Genomic DNA, 16,345 nt, shown 5'->3' with positions numbered 1-16,345 from the left:
TATCTGAGGTTATTGATATTTCTCCCGGCAGTCTTGATTCCAGCTTGTGTTTCTTCCAGTCCAGCATTTCTCATGATGTACTCTGCATATAAGTTGAATAAGCAGGGTGACAATATACAGCCTTGACGTACTCCTTTTCCTATTTGGAACCAGTCTGTTGTTCCATGTCCAGTTCTAACTGTTGCTTCCTGACCTGCATACAGATTTCTCAAGAGGCAGGTCAGGTGGTCTGGTATTCCCATCTCTTTCAGAATTTTCCACAGTTTATTGTGATCCACACAGTCAAAGGCTTTGGCATAGTCAATAAAGCAGAAATAGATGTTTTTCTGGAACTCTCTTGCTTTTTTGATGATCCAGCGGATGTTGGCAATTTGATCTCTGGTTCCTCTGCCTTTTCTAAAACCAGCTTGAACATCTGGAAGTTCATGGTTCACGTATTGCTGAAGCCTGGTGTCTTACTAAACATGTATGCGTTGAAACATGACCTTTTCTCACCTTGGAGCAACGAAAAGCTCATCCCAGGTCAGAATCAGGCCAAGAATCATGACATACTTCTTTCCACACATTATGCCTTCTTTTTCTTGACTTACTGCAATGGCTATTACCTCCAGTGGAGATTCTCTGGTGGCTCAGTGGTAAAGAATCCACCTGCCAATGCAGGAGATGCACATTCAAACCCTGGGTCAGGAAGACCCCCTGAAGAAGGAAGTGGCAACCCACTCCAGTATTCTTGCTTGGAGAATCCCATGGACAGAGGACCTGGCGGGCTATAGTCCATGGGGTCACAAAGAGTTGGACACAACTTAGTGACTAAACAAGAACAACAAAGGACCTCTAGTATGATATAAATAGAAGTGGTGAGAGTAGGCATATTTGTCTCAATCCAGATCTCAAAGGAAAGTTCAATAATTCACCATTAAGGCTAATGTTTGCTTGTGGGGTTTTTTGGTAGGTATTCCTTATTATCACATTAAGCAAGTTTCCCTCTAAGAGTTTTCTAAGAGTTTATGTTACAAATGAATACAGAATTTTATCAAATATTTTTTCTGCTTCTATTGAAACATGTGGTCTTTCTCCTTTTTTCTAGTCCTACAATAAATTACATGGTTAGTTTTTGAATGATAACCCACTCTTGCACTCTTAGAATAAGTTTGATCTCTATGCAATATGGTTTTTATATGTCTGGATATTATATGCTAATATTTTGTTTATAGTTTTTACAACTATGTTATGACAGACATTAGCCTATGACTTTCCTTTATTGTAATGTCATTGTCAGGTTCTGGTATCAAGGTAATGTTAGCCTCATAGTAAGAACTGGGAAGTGAGAATCATTATTGATCAACTATGGACTTCCCAAGCCCAGCCCTCCATCTCTGCTATAACTGTCTCCCACATTCTTGCCTTGTAGCCCATTAATAGCAGAGAGCTGGCTTCCTCCCAAGACAGCCTGTTTCTTCTCTGGTTCTTTAGACTAGAATGGTCTTCCTGGTATTGTGCTAAAACCTGCCTCTTCCTAAATAAGTAGTTGTGACCCTTGAGACCGCTCAGTAGCCCTTGAGATCTGGAGCTTTCCCAAAGATGCCCCTCCCAGGCTTCTCGTCTCTGCGGTGAACAGTCACAGCCCCTGTCTTCATGCGGTGCCCACAGTCGGGATGGGCGGGGAGGTCTCTTTGGGGTAGGTTGAGTTTCAGTCTCCTCCCTCCACTCTCCACTCCAGGAGGCCCTAACCCCTTCTCTTCCTGTCCAGTGTTACAAAAGCTCCAAGGACCGGCAGCCGCATCTGAGGCTAGCGCTGGATGTCTGCAGTGTCATCTATGTGCCCAAGGACAGCCGGCACAAGAGGCACGAGCTGCGCTTCTCCCAGGGGGCTACTGAAGTCCTGGTGCTGGCCCTGCAGAGCCGGGAGCAGGCCGAGGAGTGGCTGAAGGTACAGGGGGGCCTGTGCCCTTCACCCACCCTTCCACCCTCCCTCCCTCCCTTCCTTCCTCTCTTCCCCAGGCCCAGCCCTCAGTGGGGTGGGCCCCTGTCACTGGAAGAACAGGCCTGGCTCAGAGGGTCAGTACCTTTCACATGGCTAGGGCTTTATGTGGAAATGGGCCTCGGATATCTCCAGGAGACAGACCTCAGCCTAGAGACCTATGTTCCTTCTAGCTATGTGAATCCCCTAACATGCCTACTGTGCGTTTATCCTACCTGCAATGTACATCTCCAGGAATAGAGAGCTTAAGACCTCCTATAGAAGAAGCTGATTTTATCATTAGACAGGCTAATCCTTTTTTTTTTTAATAAAGGAGAAATTCTTTATCTTAGATGAAATGTGCATACTTATAAGATCCACCTATGACCCAGTTCCTGCATCTTACACAACAATTACAGTTACCATGCACTGAGCACTTACTTTGCGCCATGCATTGTGGTAAGAGCTTTATACACATGACTTCATTTACTATTCACTGTGGGACTAATATTGTTCCCATTTTATAGATGAGGAAGCTGAGGCACAAGAGCTTCTGTGACTCACCCAAGGTCAACCACCAGTGGTTCGGACCAGAATTGGAAGTGAATCCAATTCCAAGGAAAATCTAAGGAAATCTAGCCCAAAGATGACAGGATGGCATAGTGTTGACAAGGGAAGACTTCGGTGCTATATAGACCTTAATTTCAAGTCCTGGACCTAAGCAGCATTTACTGACTAGGTGATCTTCTGCAAAGGACTTCACTTCCCTGTGCCTCAGAGTCTGCCTCTATAAAATGGCTCTTGTAAGCATTCTAAAGAGTACCTGACATAGAGCCTGCCAGGCAGCAAGTCCTCAGTAACTGTCAGCAACTTCTGTGCGGTGACAGTGGAGCCCTCACCCCCAGACCTCTCCTCCTCTGATCTTCCGAACAAAGAAACCAAAGCCCCCGTTCCCTCCCTCCCCATCCTCTCTTCCTTCCTGTGATAACCAGCTCTCCCACTGGGATGTTTACTGATTCTCATTACTGCCTTTGTCTCAGGAGGGGAAGGAAGAGAGACAACCTGCCTGCTGGGGTGGGGGTGGGGGGAGTGTTCTGTGGTTGGGTAAGAAAAAGCCCTAGACTTGGAGTTAAAGAGGCCTGCCTTGGTACCCCAATTAGCGCAAACAGTAGGGCAGAGCCTCATCATCCTCATTTGTAATTTGGGGACCAAAGTACCCCACCCCACAAGGCTGCTGTGGGGATATACAAGGGGATAATCCAGGCAAAGCCACCTGACAGATGAGCAGCAGCGGTCTGTTACTATTTCATGATCAGGCTGCTTGTGCTGCATGGCCGCAGGGGAGTGCCTTGGGGTCTCAGTTTCCACATCTTTGAAATGGAGAGAATAATCCTGGTTATTCTGCAGGTTGTTGTAAAGTTCCAACATGTCACAGAAGTGAGTTCCTCATGCCTGTGCGGGGCATGCACATGGCCCTTCACACCCATCATCTCACTGGTCCTCACACCCCCAAGGAGGTAGCAGAGGACCTGTAGCATCCCCGTGTTACAGATGGGGAAATGAAATCCCAGAGCAGGGACATGGCTTTGCCAAGGCCATGCAACTAATTAGTAATGGCGCCAGGTCTAGAAGCCAAGCCTCTAGGCTCCCAGCTCCTTACATTTTTAATTCAAGGGACAGACACAGGAGAAAGCCTATTCAGATCCTGATGTGCCCTACACATGGGGCAGGAGGCCATGTCAACCTGTCTCCCACCCAGTGATCCCAACTGCTCTGCTTGGCCTCGTTCTTGCTTCTGTCTCCACAGCACCTCTGCCACCTGCTCACAGTGTGTGTCCTCTCCACAGGTCATCCGAGAGGTCAGCAAACCCGTCGGGGGCACTGAGGGGGCAGACGTGCCCAGATCCCCAGTCCTCCTGTGCAAGGCAGACCTGGACAAGGTACCTCTGTCTTCACAGGGTCCCTCTGAGACAGACAGTGGGAGCTCAGCACAGGCTCTGTCCCAAGGGACGCGCAGGCTGCTGGTGAAGCCAGACACTGACCAGGCCCTTAATAAATGTCTACTGAATTCATGAATGCCCATGTCCAAGGTGCAGCACAAGCCAGAGGAGGGAGTGCCTACCCTGCCAGGACAGGAAGAGGTCACGTTTGAACCAAGCCATGAACACCAAATTGGAATCAGTCAGTCAGACAAGGAGTGTCCACTGGGACATAAGTGAAGCAGTCGTTTCAGTCTGTCAGGCCACCGGCAAATACATGCTAAAGCCTCTGTTTCACCAGGTGCTGTGGGTGATCATGGGACTCCGCCCCAAATCCTAAGGGAGGTTAAGACTCCCACATAAGGGTCTCGCACGGCATAATAAAGGCTAGCATTATAGAAAATGTGACTGTGGCCGGCACTGTTCTAAATGCTTTGTGTGTTTGTGTACCAAATTTAATTTCTATAATTCTTTGATGAATTGCATTTTCAGAAAAGGAAGCCATGGCAAAAAGATATTTGCCCAAAGTCACACATAATAAGAACAGAGCTAGCTGATCACACCCAGCCAGCCGACCGGTGGCTGAGTGTACAGCAGGAGGGTAGCTAAAATGTTCAGGTGGCGTTTCTGGAGAAGAGTGGGAGTGAGCACGTGTTACTGGTGGCTCTCTCTCCACAGACTCCTGTGACTGAGCTGTCATCATCATCAAGTCAATTCCAAAGTGCACACAGCGTTTCTTTATATTTGCTGTCTATCTTGATGAAAAGCTTAACATCTGTACATCATCACAGAACAAACAGGAGCCACAACTTCTGTTTCACAGTTTACAGAGGCGATTCTTTATACTTGACAGTTCTGTCCCATTTCTGACAGTTGCCATTTTTCCAACCTTTGGAAACTTGGGAGAGTACATAGACTCTCTCATTTCCCCTGCCTTCTAGTACTATGCTTATAGCAAAGCATCCCTGAGCCTGGTCTGGGGTATCCCCAGAAAAGGTTTAGGAGCCTCAGAGCCCTGTAAGTTCACCTTTTTAAGTGGATGGGTATCATTGTAGTCTTGTCCTGAGTCTAGCTGGCACAGTTTAGCTTCTTAAAGTGGGACAGTCGCATATCACACAGATGTTAGAAATGACAATTTCTAACAATTGGCCTCACAATTTCACTTGTGCCAGTTCCCTAGTGCCTCACAGCAGCCCACTGACAGGAGGGTAATTCAAGTGAGAAGGCTTGGAGAGATGAAAGGATTTTCCCATATCCCCACAGCTAAGGAGAGACATCATTTCTTCCAAGGTCCATCTTGACTACTCTACACCACTCCTTAATAGGAATGAATGAATGACTGGTCCAGAGTTGGCATAATAAGTAAAAATACTGCTGGCTGACCATGAAGTTGTTACCATGGGCTGGGGGTGGGTGGTGTGTGTGGGTGTGTGTGGGTGTGGGTGTGTGTGTGTGTGGTATCTTTGCCATTCTCTCATCCAAGCTAGAATTGTAATGGATTCCTCTCTCATCACCATTCACATTTACTGATCACCGAGTCCTGTTACGACTGTTTTGAAAATGCCAGCTCATCTTTTTCCCCATCCTCATGGGTGCTTGGGTCACCCTCCTACCAAGTCTCACGTTGCCCAGGATGACATTCTTACTGCCCCTTTTGCTTCCAGTCTTGCCCCCTCCTTGTCCATCTCCCATGATGCAGCTGGGGGGGCTTACAAGACCAACTTCACTACTGTCCCACTTAAATACCTTCTTACCTCCCCATCACCTACCAAATATGGTCCAAACTCCCAGGATTCTAATCTCAGCCTATTATACTGAACTTCTCACTCCCCAAATAGACTGAATTCCTCACTTTCAAATAAATGGAAGCCACAACCGCCCTAAGTCATAGCTGTCCTCCTCATACCAGTATGACAGTTGCTGACAAATATTTCTTTAGCTAATCCTCATGTACAGGGGTCAAGGGGAGACTGAACCAAGAAAGGGAGACTTTGAGTGTGCTCTGACAGGGGGCTGTCTGTGTTCCTCCCCAGAGGCTGTCCCAAGAGAAGCAGACCTCGGATTCTGACAGCCTAGGCATGGGTGACAGCTGTTCCACTCTGGGCCGTGAACACGGTAGGAGCCTCTGGGGGCTCAGGTGGGAAAATGCTAGAGCTGGGAGGGGCCTTGCCATGAGCATACGCAGTGCAGATCAGGTCCTGACCATTCTGGAGACCTGGCTGATGTGACCTGCACTATCCATACTGGGCTGGGCCTTGTATGCAGATTCAAAGGCTGGGGAGAAGGCTAGGGGCAGGTGGATCTGGAACTTGGGGCTCCCTCCCCTCATCTAACCCATCTCCACGGCAATAGGCAAAGGGAAGAAGAGCAGCCTGTCAGAGCTGAAGGGTTCAATGAGCAGAGCTGCAGGCCGCAAGATCACCCGTATCATCAGCTTCTCTAAGAAGAAGGCACTGGCTGATGACCTTCAGGCGTCCTCTACTGAGGAGGTTCCGTGCTGTGGTGGGTACCATGCATGCAGAGAATTCAGACCCTGTTGATGAGGGATCCTGGGGCCAAGCCAGAAGACCCTCCAGGCCTAATCTACCTCATTCCTAAGGCAGAGGATAGAATCCTCCTAGATGACTAACCCCCACTCCATCAATAATCCATGCCCATCCACCACTTCTCCTCCATGAGGCCCTGACACCTAACAGAAGGAAAAGTCAACCAACTGTCCTATTTCTATGCTCCCTATGACATTCGTGCCAATCACTGCCCATCTCTGGGCCTCAGTTTCCTCTACTATGACAAGAGAAGAGTATCTTAACTTCCCAGTATATAATATAATATACCAAGTGTTTAAGTTATGGTCCAGTCTTACAAGGATATTTCTTGAATAAAAATATTTAAGGACTTTATTGTAAATGCATAAAATGCGAATTAAAAGTAGTTTGAAAGAAAAGAAACATTGTTCATCTAAATCCATTGTTCCATGTACTGGAATCCAATAAAAAAAAAATCATGTGTTTTAGGTAAATGATAATATTCTGCTAACCTGGAAAGAACATTATAAAAGCACATGGATATAAAGAAATATTTTGTAAGTGGATGAGGACATTGTTATGGTAAAAAATAAATTAAGACCTAAAACATTAAAGGGAATTCTAAAGTCATCAGCCACCAGCCTGCCCCTCACTTGTTTTTAATTCTTCATCCTGGCTACATGTTTTTTGTTCCCACATCTGCCACCAGGTGTCAGCATCAGCCATTGTTTTCTGTCCTACGCAATTAGTTTTTGCTCTTTTAGGCGGAAAAGCAGAGGAAGAGTTGTGTCTTTCATTCATTATATATAGTAGTTCTGTCCTTTTCATCAAGGTTGGTATGGTCTGAAGGCTGTGCAGGTATGTAAAAATATGATTATCAGTCCTCTGTTCACAGATAACAAACTGAAACCTGAGGTCACAGACCAGGAATGAGCTGACTCAGGACCCAGAAGGCCTTTCTCTCCAGCTAGAGTACAAGAGTTACCCAAGCCCTCTGTCCCTGCACCCTGACTTGTAAACCCCAGGACTGTCAGGAGGTTGCATCGCTGGTCTCTCCCTCCCAGGTTATCTGAATGTGCTGGTGAACCACGGATGGAAGGAACGCTGGTGCCGCCTGAAGTGCAACACCTTGTATTTCCATAAGGACCGCACAGACCTGCGGACCCATGTGAACGCCATTGCCCTCCGCGGTTGTGAGGTGGCCCCAGGCTTTGGGCCCAGACACCCATTTGCCTTCAGGATACTACACAACCGGCAGGAGGTCGCTATCTTAGAGGTGAGAAGAGAAAATAGCTTAGGGGTGGGAGCTAAGAGGAGCTCTGGCCTGGAGGTTGGCTTTTGTCCAGGGGACCTTACTGACATTACAGGAACTAAGGAAGAGGGAAAGTAAGCCAACTGTCGCCAAGTAGCCGGTTAAACTATAGAACACCCACTTAAATGTGAATTTCAGATAAACGATAACTAATTCTTTTTAGTACAAGTATATCCCATATTTGCGACATACCTATACTAATAAACTATTGTTTATCTGAAATTCAAATTTAAGAGAATTGTGCATTTTTATTTGTTAAATTTGGCAACCCTAGACCCAAGGTTTGTTTATTCTACCTTATAAATATAGTCCCAAGCCTGAAAGGCATCTAGTCTAACTCTGATCTAATTTTGGAAACCTCTCTACAATTTACTTCCCACCAGTGACTGTTCATCTCAGATAAACCATTGCTCCTCCCACCAAGCAACTAAATTTTTACAAAGATTCTCTCCATATTGAGTTGAAATCTTAAAACTCTGTGTAGGCAGCAACTACACCTGTTCTGTATATTTTTGTTTTTCCAGAACCCAGCCTGATATCCAGCAATCCTGGGCTGGACAGTATTGGGCTCAATGAGGGACAGTAAGGACTCAATTAACATCTGTTGGACAAATGGCTGACTGACAATGTGATTTCATTTCACCCACTCATTTTTCCTAACTACCCACCGACACCAGGCCTCCTCTCTGGGGTCATACAGAATACATTGAATCTCTCTTTACATATCAATCCTTCAGCTATTTAGAAATTTAAAATATAACTGGAGGAAAACTTAAACAACTACCCCCTTATATTACAGATAAGGAAACTGAGGCCAGGGCAGTCATATGCTTCATCCAAAGCTCCACAGAGGACTGATGGCCTCTTGGTCTTTTTCCTACAACTAAGACCCAGCCTCTTGGTATTGTTCTCTTTGCCCAGTACCCACTGCCTCTCTCAGTTATTAAATGTAAGGAAATATTGATTCTGTAAGTCACTTCTACTTTTGATAGCTTGAGATGGGTCTTTTACTTTTCTTCAGAAAAAGCTTTCCCTTTCTCTTCACAAAGAGCTTTCTGGCAAAAACTGTGCTTTTTAAATTCAAGTTTCTAGTTTGTGTGTGCTAACTTGATTTTATGATGATGCTGTTTAACATTTCTCTGAGAGTATTTATCAAGTGCAAAAAAAAATAAGAATAGGAGCATCTTGAATGATGTCATTAGTAATTTAAACATAATAGATTTCTATCTACATTAACTTATATTAATCTTATATCCTACACAAATGTATTTAAAAGTCTGCATCTCATATGTTGTTATTAGATGTCCATAGAGTATTTAGAAAAACTGGCAAAAAGATAAACATTCCTAAATTTCAAAAAGTAGAATTCTTTTTTTGTGTGATTCAGTTATATATACACATATATTATTTTTGAAATTATTTTCCATTACAGGTTATTGCAAGATATTGACTGTAGTTTACAGCAAATCTTTGTTGCTTGTTGCATATCTATTTTTTAAAATTAGAAATCTAGCATTCTATTCATACTAAGTCAAACAGGTGGAATCAAACTGTCATAACTTTTTTAGTTAGGCAAAAATTCATAAGTTTTCTAATATATATTATATATTTTATTTTATGATAATGTTCTTTAAATAAAAACATGTGTTTAGTTGACCAGCAACTTCTTAGAGATTTTCCTGTATACAATATTATATATAATTGGCATTTATGATACAAGAAAAACATGTGGGTTATGTGATAAATGGCCTCCTCATTTAATAAAAAGCAAATATTAAAAAAAAAATTCAGAGAACACCTATATTTTGTTTTCCTGTCCAATCAGTCTGGAAGGCTCTGAGGATAATGAGTGAGGTTATATGTTTTAGAGAGGTAGTTGGGGAGGGAGTCTCTATTTCCTATCCAGAAAACTTGGTTTTCTGGATGAGTGTTTTAGTCTTGCTCCTCTTGGATCCCTAAGTATTGGGTCCAAACAGATACTATACATATATGGGTTTGGCTGAAGTGAGTGGGTAGCCAGAGACCCTGAATGTGCCACAGTGAACTCAGCTTATGCCTTCTCTCCCTCAGGCAAGCTGCTCAGAGGACATGGGCCGCTGGCTTGGGCTGCTGCTAGTGGAGATGGGCTCCAAAGTCACTCCCGAAGCATTGCACTATGACTATGTGGATGTGGAGACCCTAACCAGCATCGTCAGTGCAGGGCGCAACTCCTTCTTGTAAGGGCCAGTACCCCACAGCCCCCCAAAGCTGCCTACAACCTTTCCTATCTCAGCTCCCTCTCAGAGGCGGATTGGGAGGGAAGGGAGGATGGGCTGAGAAAGACTGCTTCTTTGGGAAGTCAGAGTGGGTGCCTTCCTCTTCCATCAGGAGGAGTAAGCTGGTTAAAAGAGGAGGCTCAGGGTTGGGGATGCTGTGGATGGAATGAGCCAGAAAGGAGAAGCTCTTTTGGACCATGGCCTGGGCTCTGCTCTCATGCCATAGAAATTTAGGGTCCCCATACCCTTGAGCCTCTGGGCAGGCATGAGGCTCGTCTGTGGAGTTTGCATTATAAGTGCCAGCTTCGAATTACGGCTCTATCATGAGCAACAGCTTGGGTTGGTTGCTTGCCAGCCCAGATCCTCTGTTTTCTCACGTACAGAATGGAGGCATGGCTGCTATCACTAACTTTCTGACCTCCATTAAAAGCTGCTGCCAGAATCAAATAAGTGGACAGGAAAGCACTGTAAGTTGCATAAATATCACTGTCACATCATCATCATCATCCCTTGTATTTTCTAGATATGCAAGATCCTGCCAGGATCAGTGGCCTGAGCCCCGAGTCTATGATGATGTTCCTTATGAAAAGATGCAGGTATGGTCCCTTGGTTCTTTGGGGGACATGGCAAAGGCCACTTATTAGCTCTCCCCCTCTCCTTCCCTCACTATTCCTTTGCCTCAGAGAAATCATTTTTGTTTAACCAGCACCTGGAAGGTGGGGGAGAGGGGAGCTTCTTGCCCCAGACTGTGGCTTGGGAGAATCTCTGGAACAGGAGGCTGGGCAGTGTGGAGGAAAGAACCCCTAACCAGGAAGAAGAGAGGGCTCTGCAAGCTACAGAGCACTGCTCCAGTCTGAGCAGGCTTGGGCCTTCCACCCCTGTTACAGCTCTGTGAACTGACTGATTCAGTAGTTGTCTCAGGTGGATGATAACTGAGTGGCTGCCCCCACAGCCCTTTACCTGGTGGCATCCACAGTCTGGGCTTCAGTTCCCAGGACAATCTCCCTGTCTTGCTCACTAAACCAAGAAGATGCCAGCTTATTAACTTACAGTAAGGCCTCTGTAGCCATCACATGACCCATACTGCTCCACAATCTGCCCTGTGCCTCCTCCTGCCACGGGAGAACAAGAGGACCACATTCTGACTAGACATTGTTTGGTGAGTCAAGCCTCACAGCTCATGCACAGAGAGAGGGAATCAAGGTGCCAAGGAAAGCAGATGTGTCTGCAGGCCAGGACCCCTACCCTGGACAGTGCTGGATGACCGTCTGAGCCCTTACCTCTAGGTCTTGCAAGAACTAAATGAAATACTTTATGGAAAAAGCTTACTTAGCACAGTACCTAAACACTGGAAGGTCTTATAATGAGGGTAAATAATACTGCTATTATCAATATCATTATTATATGACTATTATATTCCACTCATGGTTTCCTGAGCTTTGACAAGATGTTGAGTGTTCTCACTGCTCTTTCCTGTGAAAATGTATAGCCAGTCTATTAAGTTATGCCACTTCTATCACTGGCTGATCTCAACTTTGACTTTTTTTAACTTAAGACTTTATTTTAGCAATTCAGAAAATTTATAATCCAATTGATGTACTGACAAAAATATCTATGGTAAATCAAATATGGTCACCCAAAGTCTTTTGAGACTTCCTAATTTTCCACTCAGCAGAAATTCCAATTTAGGGTTGCCTTTAGGAAGGTATGAGGATCAAGTAACATACTGCCAGTGCAAGTAGTTTATAGACTGCTGAAGGCTGCACACAACTAAAAGTGTAAGGCCAAGATCTCGGCGGTCAGGCAGCACTCAGCCATCAAGTGCACATCACTGAGGGCTCGGAGCCCACCCATGCTTTATCTTCTTCCATCTCCCACCTAGGATGAGGAGCCTGAGCGTCCCTCTGGAGCCCAGGTCAAGCGCCACGCCTCCACCTGCAGTGAGAAGTCCCATCGGGTGGACCCACAGGTCAAAGTCAAGCGCCACGCCTCCAGTAAGTTCTGTGTGCAAGGGAGGAAGGGAGGGGAATGTCCGGGACAGAGGCAGGGCGGGGGAGGGGGGAGCACAGGGAGAGGTCTCAAAATCAGATCCTTCCAGGGGTCATGTGGTAAGTGAGTAAGGAGAGGTGTAAGAAAATACTCTAAGAAAAATAACAGCACAAGCAGAATGATAAAGGGCAGTGAGCAGGAGGCCTCAGAGGGAAAACAACAGGAATGGGTTGGGGGAGACGAGGAAACTGCAGTGCTCAGGCCCCAGCTCTAGGGGCAGCCAACACTCAGCTCCAGCCAAGGCCCCCAGGCAGCACTGCCAGCTCAGATTTGCCAATTATTCAAAACAAACCAGAAATCTACTTATTTTTTAATGTTAGCAATTATTTTAAAATTTTAGCACTACATAAAGCCACATATATATATAGAGAGAGAGTTCACCTCTGTGTCCCAGCTCAGGCTCTGCCTAGCACTTCATAAAAGTTTGTTGAACTGCCTGATTGCCACACTGCAAAGTAATGACTAACTGTGTCAGAAAACTCTATGGTAAAAGGTCTCTTTTGATTCCCAACATAAATCTCTACTCCTGTATGATTTATCTTTATGAGCAAGCCAGCTTTCTGTAGGACAGCATGTCCCAAGAGTCTTCTGTTGCTTTTACTTTCTTCCCCCTGTACTGAACAGAGTCAAGTTCTAGTCTTTGCTTTTTGAAGATTTATTTTTTAAAATACTTTTCTTTATGATAACTCCATATCATTGTTATTTATTTGCTCAGTTGTATCTGACTCTTTGACCCCATGGACTGCAGCCCACCAGGCTCCTCTGTCCATGGGATTCTCCAGGCAAGAATACTGGAGTGGGTTGCCATTTCCTCCTCCAGGGGATCTTCCCCACCCAGGGATCAAACCCACTTCTCCTGTATTGGCAGGTGGGTTCTTTACCACTGAGCCACCAGGGAAGTCCACTTCATTAGCACAGATGATCTCTTCTAGAGTCAGGAGATTTGTACTCCATTCCTTACTTGGTCACTAAACTACTATGTAACTTTAGAAAAGTCCCTCCCCTCTCCAGAGTTTCCTCTCTGAACAATTAAAGGCTTGTTGTAACATTCATTATGCTCTATGCTTGCGGACACTAGAAATGCACAGCCTTATGGAATACGCATTTCAAAATGGGAAACTGAATTGAAATAAGCATGTAAGATTGAAGAAATCACAAAATGTAACAAAAAAAAAAACTAGAACGAAGATAAAAAAAATTCTTCAAATCAAATCTTATGCTGAAGCTCAGTTTATAAGAAAGAAAAAGGGGAGGTGCTTTGCCTGGAGTCCAGAGACCTGCTTGGCTTCCCCTTTACTCCACACAGTAGCCTGTTACCCATCATTGTGAAATCATACAGCTCCTCGAATACGGTTGGAAACCATGGATCTAGTCCAACAATGTTTTTCAGATGAAGAAATAAGAACATAAGAGAAGGGTTTTACCTAAGATCGTGTATTAATTACCTATCGCTACATAATAAATTACCCAAAATTTCACAGCTTAAAACATAAGTGTGTGTTATGTCAGTGGGTCAGGAATCCCGAGACAGCTTAGTTAGGTAGCTCTGGCTTAGGGTTTCTCATGAGGTCACAGTCAAAAAGTCAGCTGGTCACCTGAAATCATCTGATAGCTTGACATGCTAGAGAATCTGCTCCCAAGGTGGTTCATGTGTATGCCTGGCAAGTCTGTGCTGGCTTTTGGAAGGAGGCGTCAGTTCTTTGCCATGGGGACCTCATCACTGGGCTGCTTGTCCTCATGACAAGACAGCTGGCTTCCCCCACAGCACGTGACCCAGGAAGGAGGAACAGAGTAGAAGCTGCGTTGGTTTCGTGAACTGGCTTTTGTGATCATTTCTGCCACATCCTAATGGTTACACAGGTCAGCCCTATCTACAGTGGAAGGGGACGGCAAAAGGACACAAACACAAGAACACAAAAATCATGGGAACTGAGGGACTACTGAGGAAACGGTGGCATTAGAAGCTCCACAGACCTGTTTCCCAGAAAACGACCATAACCATTGAGGACTGCTAAAGCAGCCATCTAAAGTCTCCAGAAACTGTCCTAAGGGCATATGGCAAGTGAAGATTTACTCTACATAATTTACTAAATCTCAGTTAAAACACTGAGACTTTGTGACATCTGAGCCACAACCCATTCCTTTACCTCTTTCCCAACTCAGTGAGGCAGAATCTCTACTCTAGGCAGCTATGGACAAGAAAGCGGGGCTCTCTCTCCTCTCACTCCCAGTCAAGAGCAGCAGTATCTCCCCAGTAAGATCAAGTCACCAGCATTTCTTATCACCACCAATTATGTATTATAGACATTAAATCACAGATGAGTGCAGTCCACAAGTAGAGTGCTCCCAGACTCCACTCATAGGGCAAATGCTGTACTCAAGGTTGGGCAGGCCAAGGATATGCCCTCACCCCAGATCACTCATAAGGCAGGGCTTCCACACTAGGAGAGGCAAGTTTGGAAGATCAGAGATAACAATCCCCACCCAGCACCCAGCTCACAAAACAAAGATGTTACTCTAAGAGAAGCAGGCCACTGTTCAGAACAGTGACTCTGAGACTTGTGCCCAGGGTAAAAAGAAAGGCAAGTCATAAAAACATTGAACTCCAGGGACTTGCTTGGTGGTTCAATGGTTGAGCATCTGCCTGCCATTGCAAGGGAAATGGGTTCAATATACCTGGTCTGGAAGATCCCACATGCAGCGAGGCAACTGGGCCCACGTGCCACAACTACTGAGCCTGTGCTCTAGAGCCCACGTGCCACAGCTACTGAGGCCCACGCACCCCAGAGCCTGTGCACCACAATGAGAAGCCACCGCAATGAGAAGCTCATGCACCACAAGAGAACAGACCCCACTTGCTGCAACTAGAGGAAGCCCACACACAGCAACAAAGACCCAGCACAGCCATAAAGAAATTAATTAATTAAAAAAAAAAAACAAAACACTGAACTCCAAAGCTGTCCTTCAAAAGAACTGACTTTAGTGGGAATAGAATGTGGAGCAAATGATGATCCAAAGCATTATCAAAAACAATAGAACAATCAGCTGACAATTAGTGGAACCTAACAGCTGGATATGATACCAAGAGGCAGGCAGTGTAACAGAGAGATTAGGAAGAAAGTCCTGCTAAGATCACTGTCCTCCAAGGTGACCGTATATGCCTAAGGCTGCACCCTCTGTGGATCAACATCAGAGGCCACCATCACCCTGATACCAAAACCAGAGAAAGATACCACAAAAAAGAAAACTACAGGCCAGTATCACTGATGAACATAGACACAAAAATTCTCAACAATATACTAGCAAACCAAACCCAATAATACATTAAAAGGATCAGACACTATGACTAAGAGGGATTTATCCCAGGGATGCAAGGATTCTTCAATATCCACAAATCAATCAGTGTAGTACACCATATTATCAAACTGAAGGATAAAAATCATATGATCATCTCAATAGACATAGAGAAAGCTTTTGACACAATTCAACACTGATTTATGATAAAAACTCACCAGAAAGTGGGCATAAATGGAATTTACCTCAAGACAATAAAGGCTATATATGACAAATTCACAGCTAAAATCATTCTCAATGGTGAAAAGCTATAAGCATTCCCTCTAAAATCAGAAACAATGCAGGAATGTCCACTGTCATCACTTTTATTCAACATAGTTGTGAAATCCTAACCATGGCAATCAGAGAAGAAAAAGAAATGAAAAGGGATTCAAATTGGAAAAGAAGAAGTAAAATTGTCACTGTTTGCAGATGACGTGATACTACACATAGAAAATCCCAAAGATGCTACCAGAAAACTACTAGAGCTTAATAATGAATTTGATAAAGTTGCAGGATACAAAATTAATACACAGAAATCTCTTGCATTCCTTTACACTAACAATGAAAAAATCAGAAAGAGATATTAAGGAAACAATCTCACTTACTATTGCATCAAAAAGAATGAAATACCTAGGAATAAAAAGCTACCTAAGGAGACAAAAGACCATACTCTGAAAACTATAAGACAATGATGAAAAAGTCAAAGATGACATAAACAGATGGAATGATATATACCATATTCTTGGAAGAATTAATATTATCAAAATGACTATACTGTGCAGGGCAATCTACAGATTCAGTGCAATTCCTATCAAATTACCAAGAGCATGTCTTACATAAATAGAACCAAAAAAAAAATTTTAACTTGTATGCAAACCCTAAAGACCCTGAATAGCCTAAACAATCCTGAGCAGAAAAATGGAGCTGGA

General features: G+C 44.5%; 1 protein-coding gene and 1 long non-coding RNA gene across 7 annotated transcripts in view; one reads left to right on the top strand and one right to left on the bottom strand.

Annotated features, from left to right (window-relative positions):
• LOC112586871 overlaps positions 1-16,345 on the bottom strand; it is a 57,818-nt gene that overhangs the window by 24,328 nt on the left and 17,145 nt on the right. The window lies entirely within an intron of this gene.
• The window catches only part of AFAP1L1 (actin filament associated protein 1 like 1), a 73,734-nt gene that overhangs the window by 42,200 nt on the left and 15,189 nt on the right, over positions 1-16,345 (top strand). For both annotated transcript variants that reach the window (XM_025292446.3, XM_044947491.2), the window contains exons 8-15: positions 1,751-1,930; positions 3,808-3,900; positions 5,973-6,054; positions 6,292-6,441; positions 7,529-7,740; positions 9,847-9,992; positions 10,555-10,627; positions 11,914-12,025. In XM_025292446.3, coding sequence (XP_025148231.2) covers positions 1,751-1,930; positions 3,808-3,900; positions 5,973-6,054; positions 6,292-6,441; positions 7,529-7,740; positions 9,847-9,992; positions 10,555-10,627; positions 11,914-12,025 — 1,048 coding nt within the window. The remainder of the gene's footprint in view (positions 1-1,750; positions 1,931-3,807; positions 3,901-5,972; positions 6,055-6,291; positions 6,442-7,528; positions 7,741-9,846; positions 9,993-10,554; positions 10,628-11,913; positions 12,026-16,345) is intronic.

Source organism: Bubalus bubalis, chromosome 9 (assembly GCF_019923935.1).
Source record: "Bubalus bubalis isolate 160015118507 breed Murrah chromosome 9, NDDB_SH_1, whole genome shotgun sequence".
In the NCBI taxonomy this organism is placed as follows: domain Eukaryota; kingdom Metazoa; phylum Chordata; class Mammalia; order Artiodactyla; family Bovidae; genus Bubalus; species Bubalus bubalis.
The sequence above is the reverse complement of the archived record's forward strand: the minus strand, read 5'-3'. Positions and strand labels throughout refer to the sequence as shown.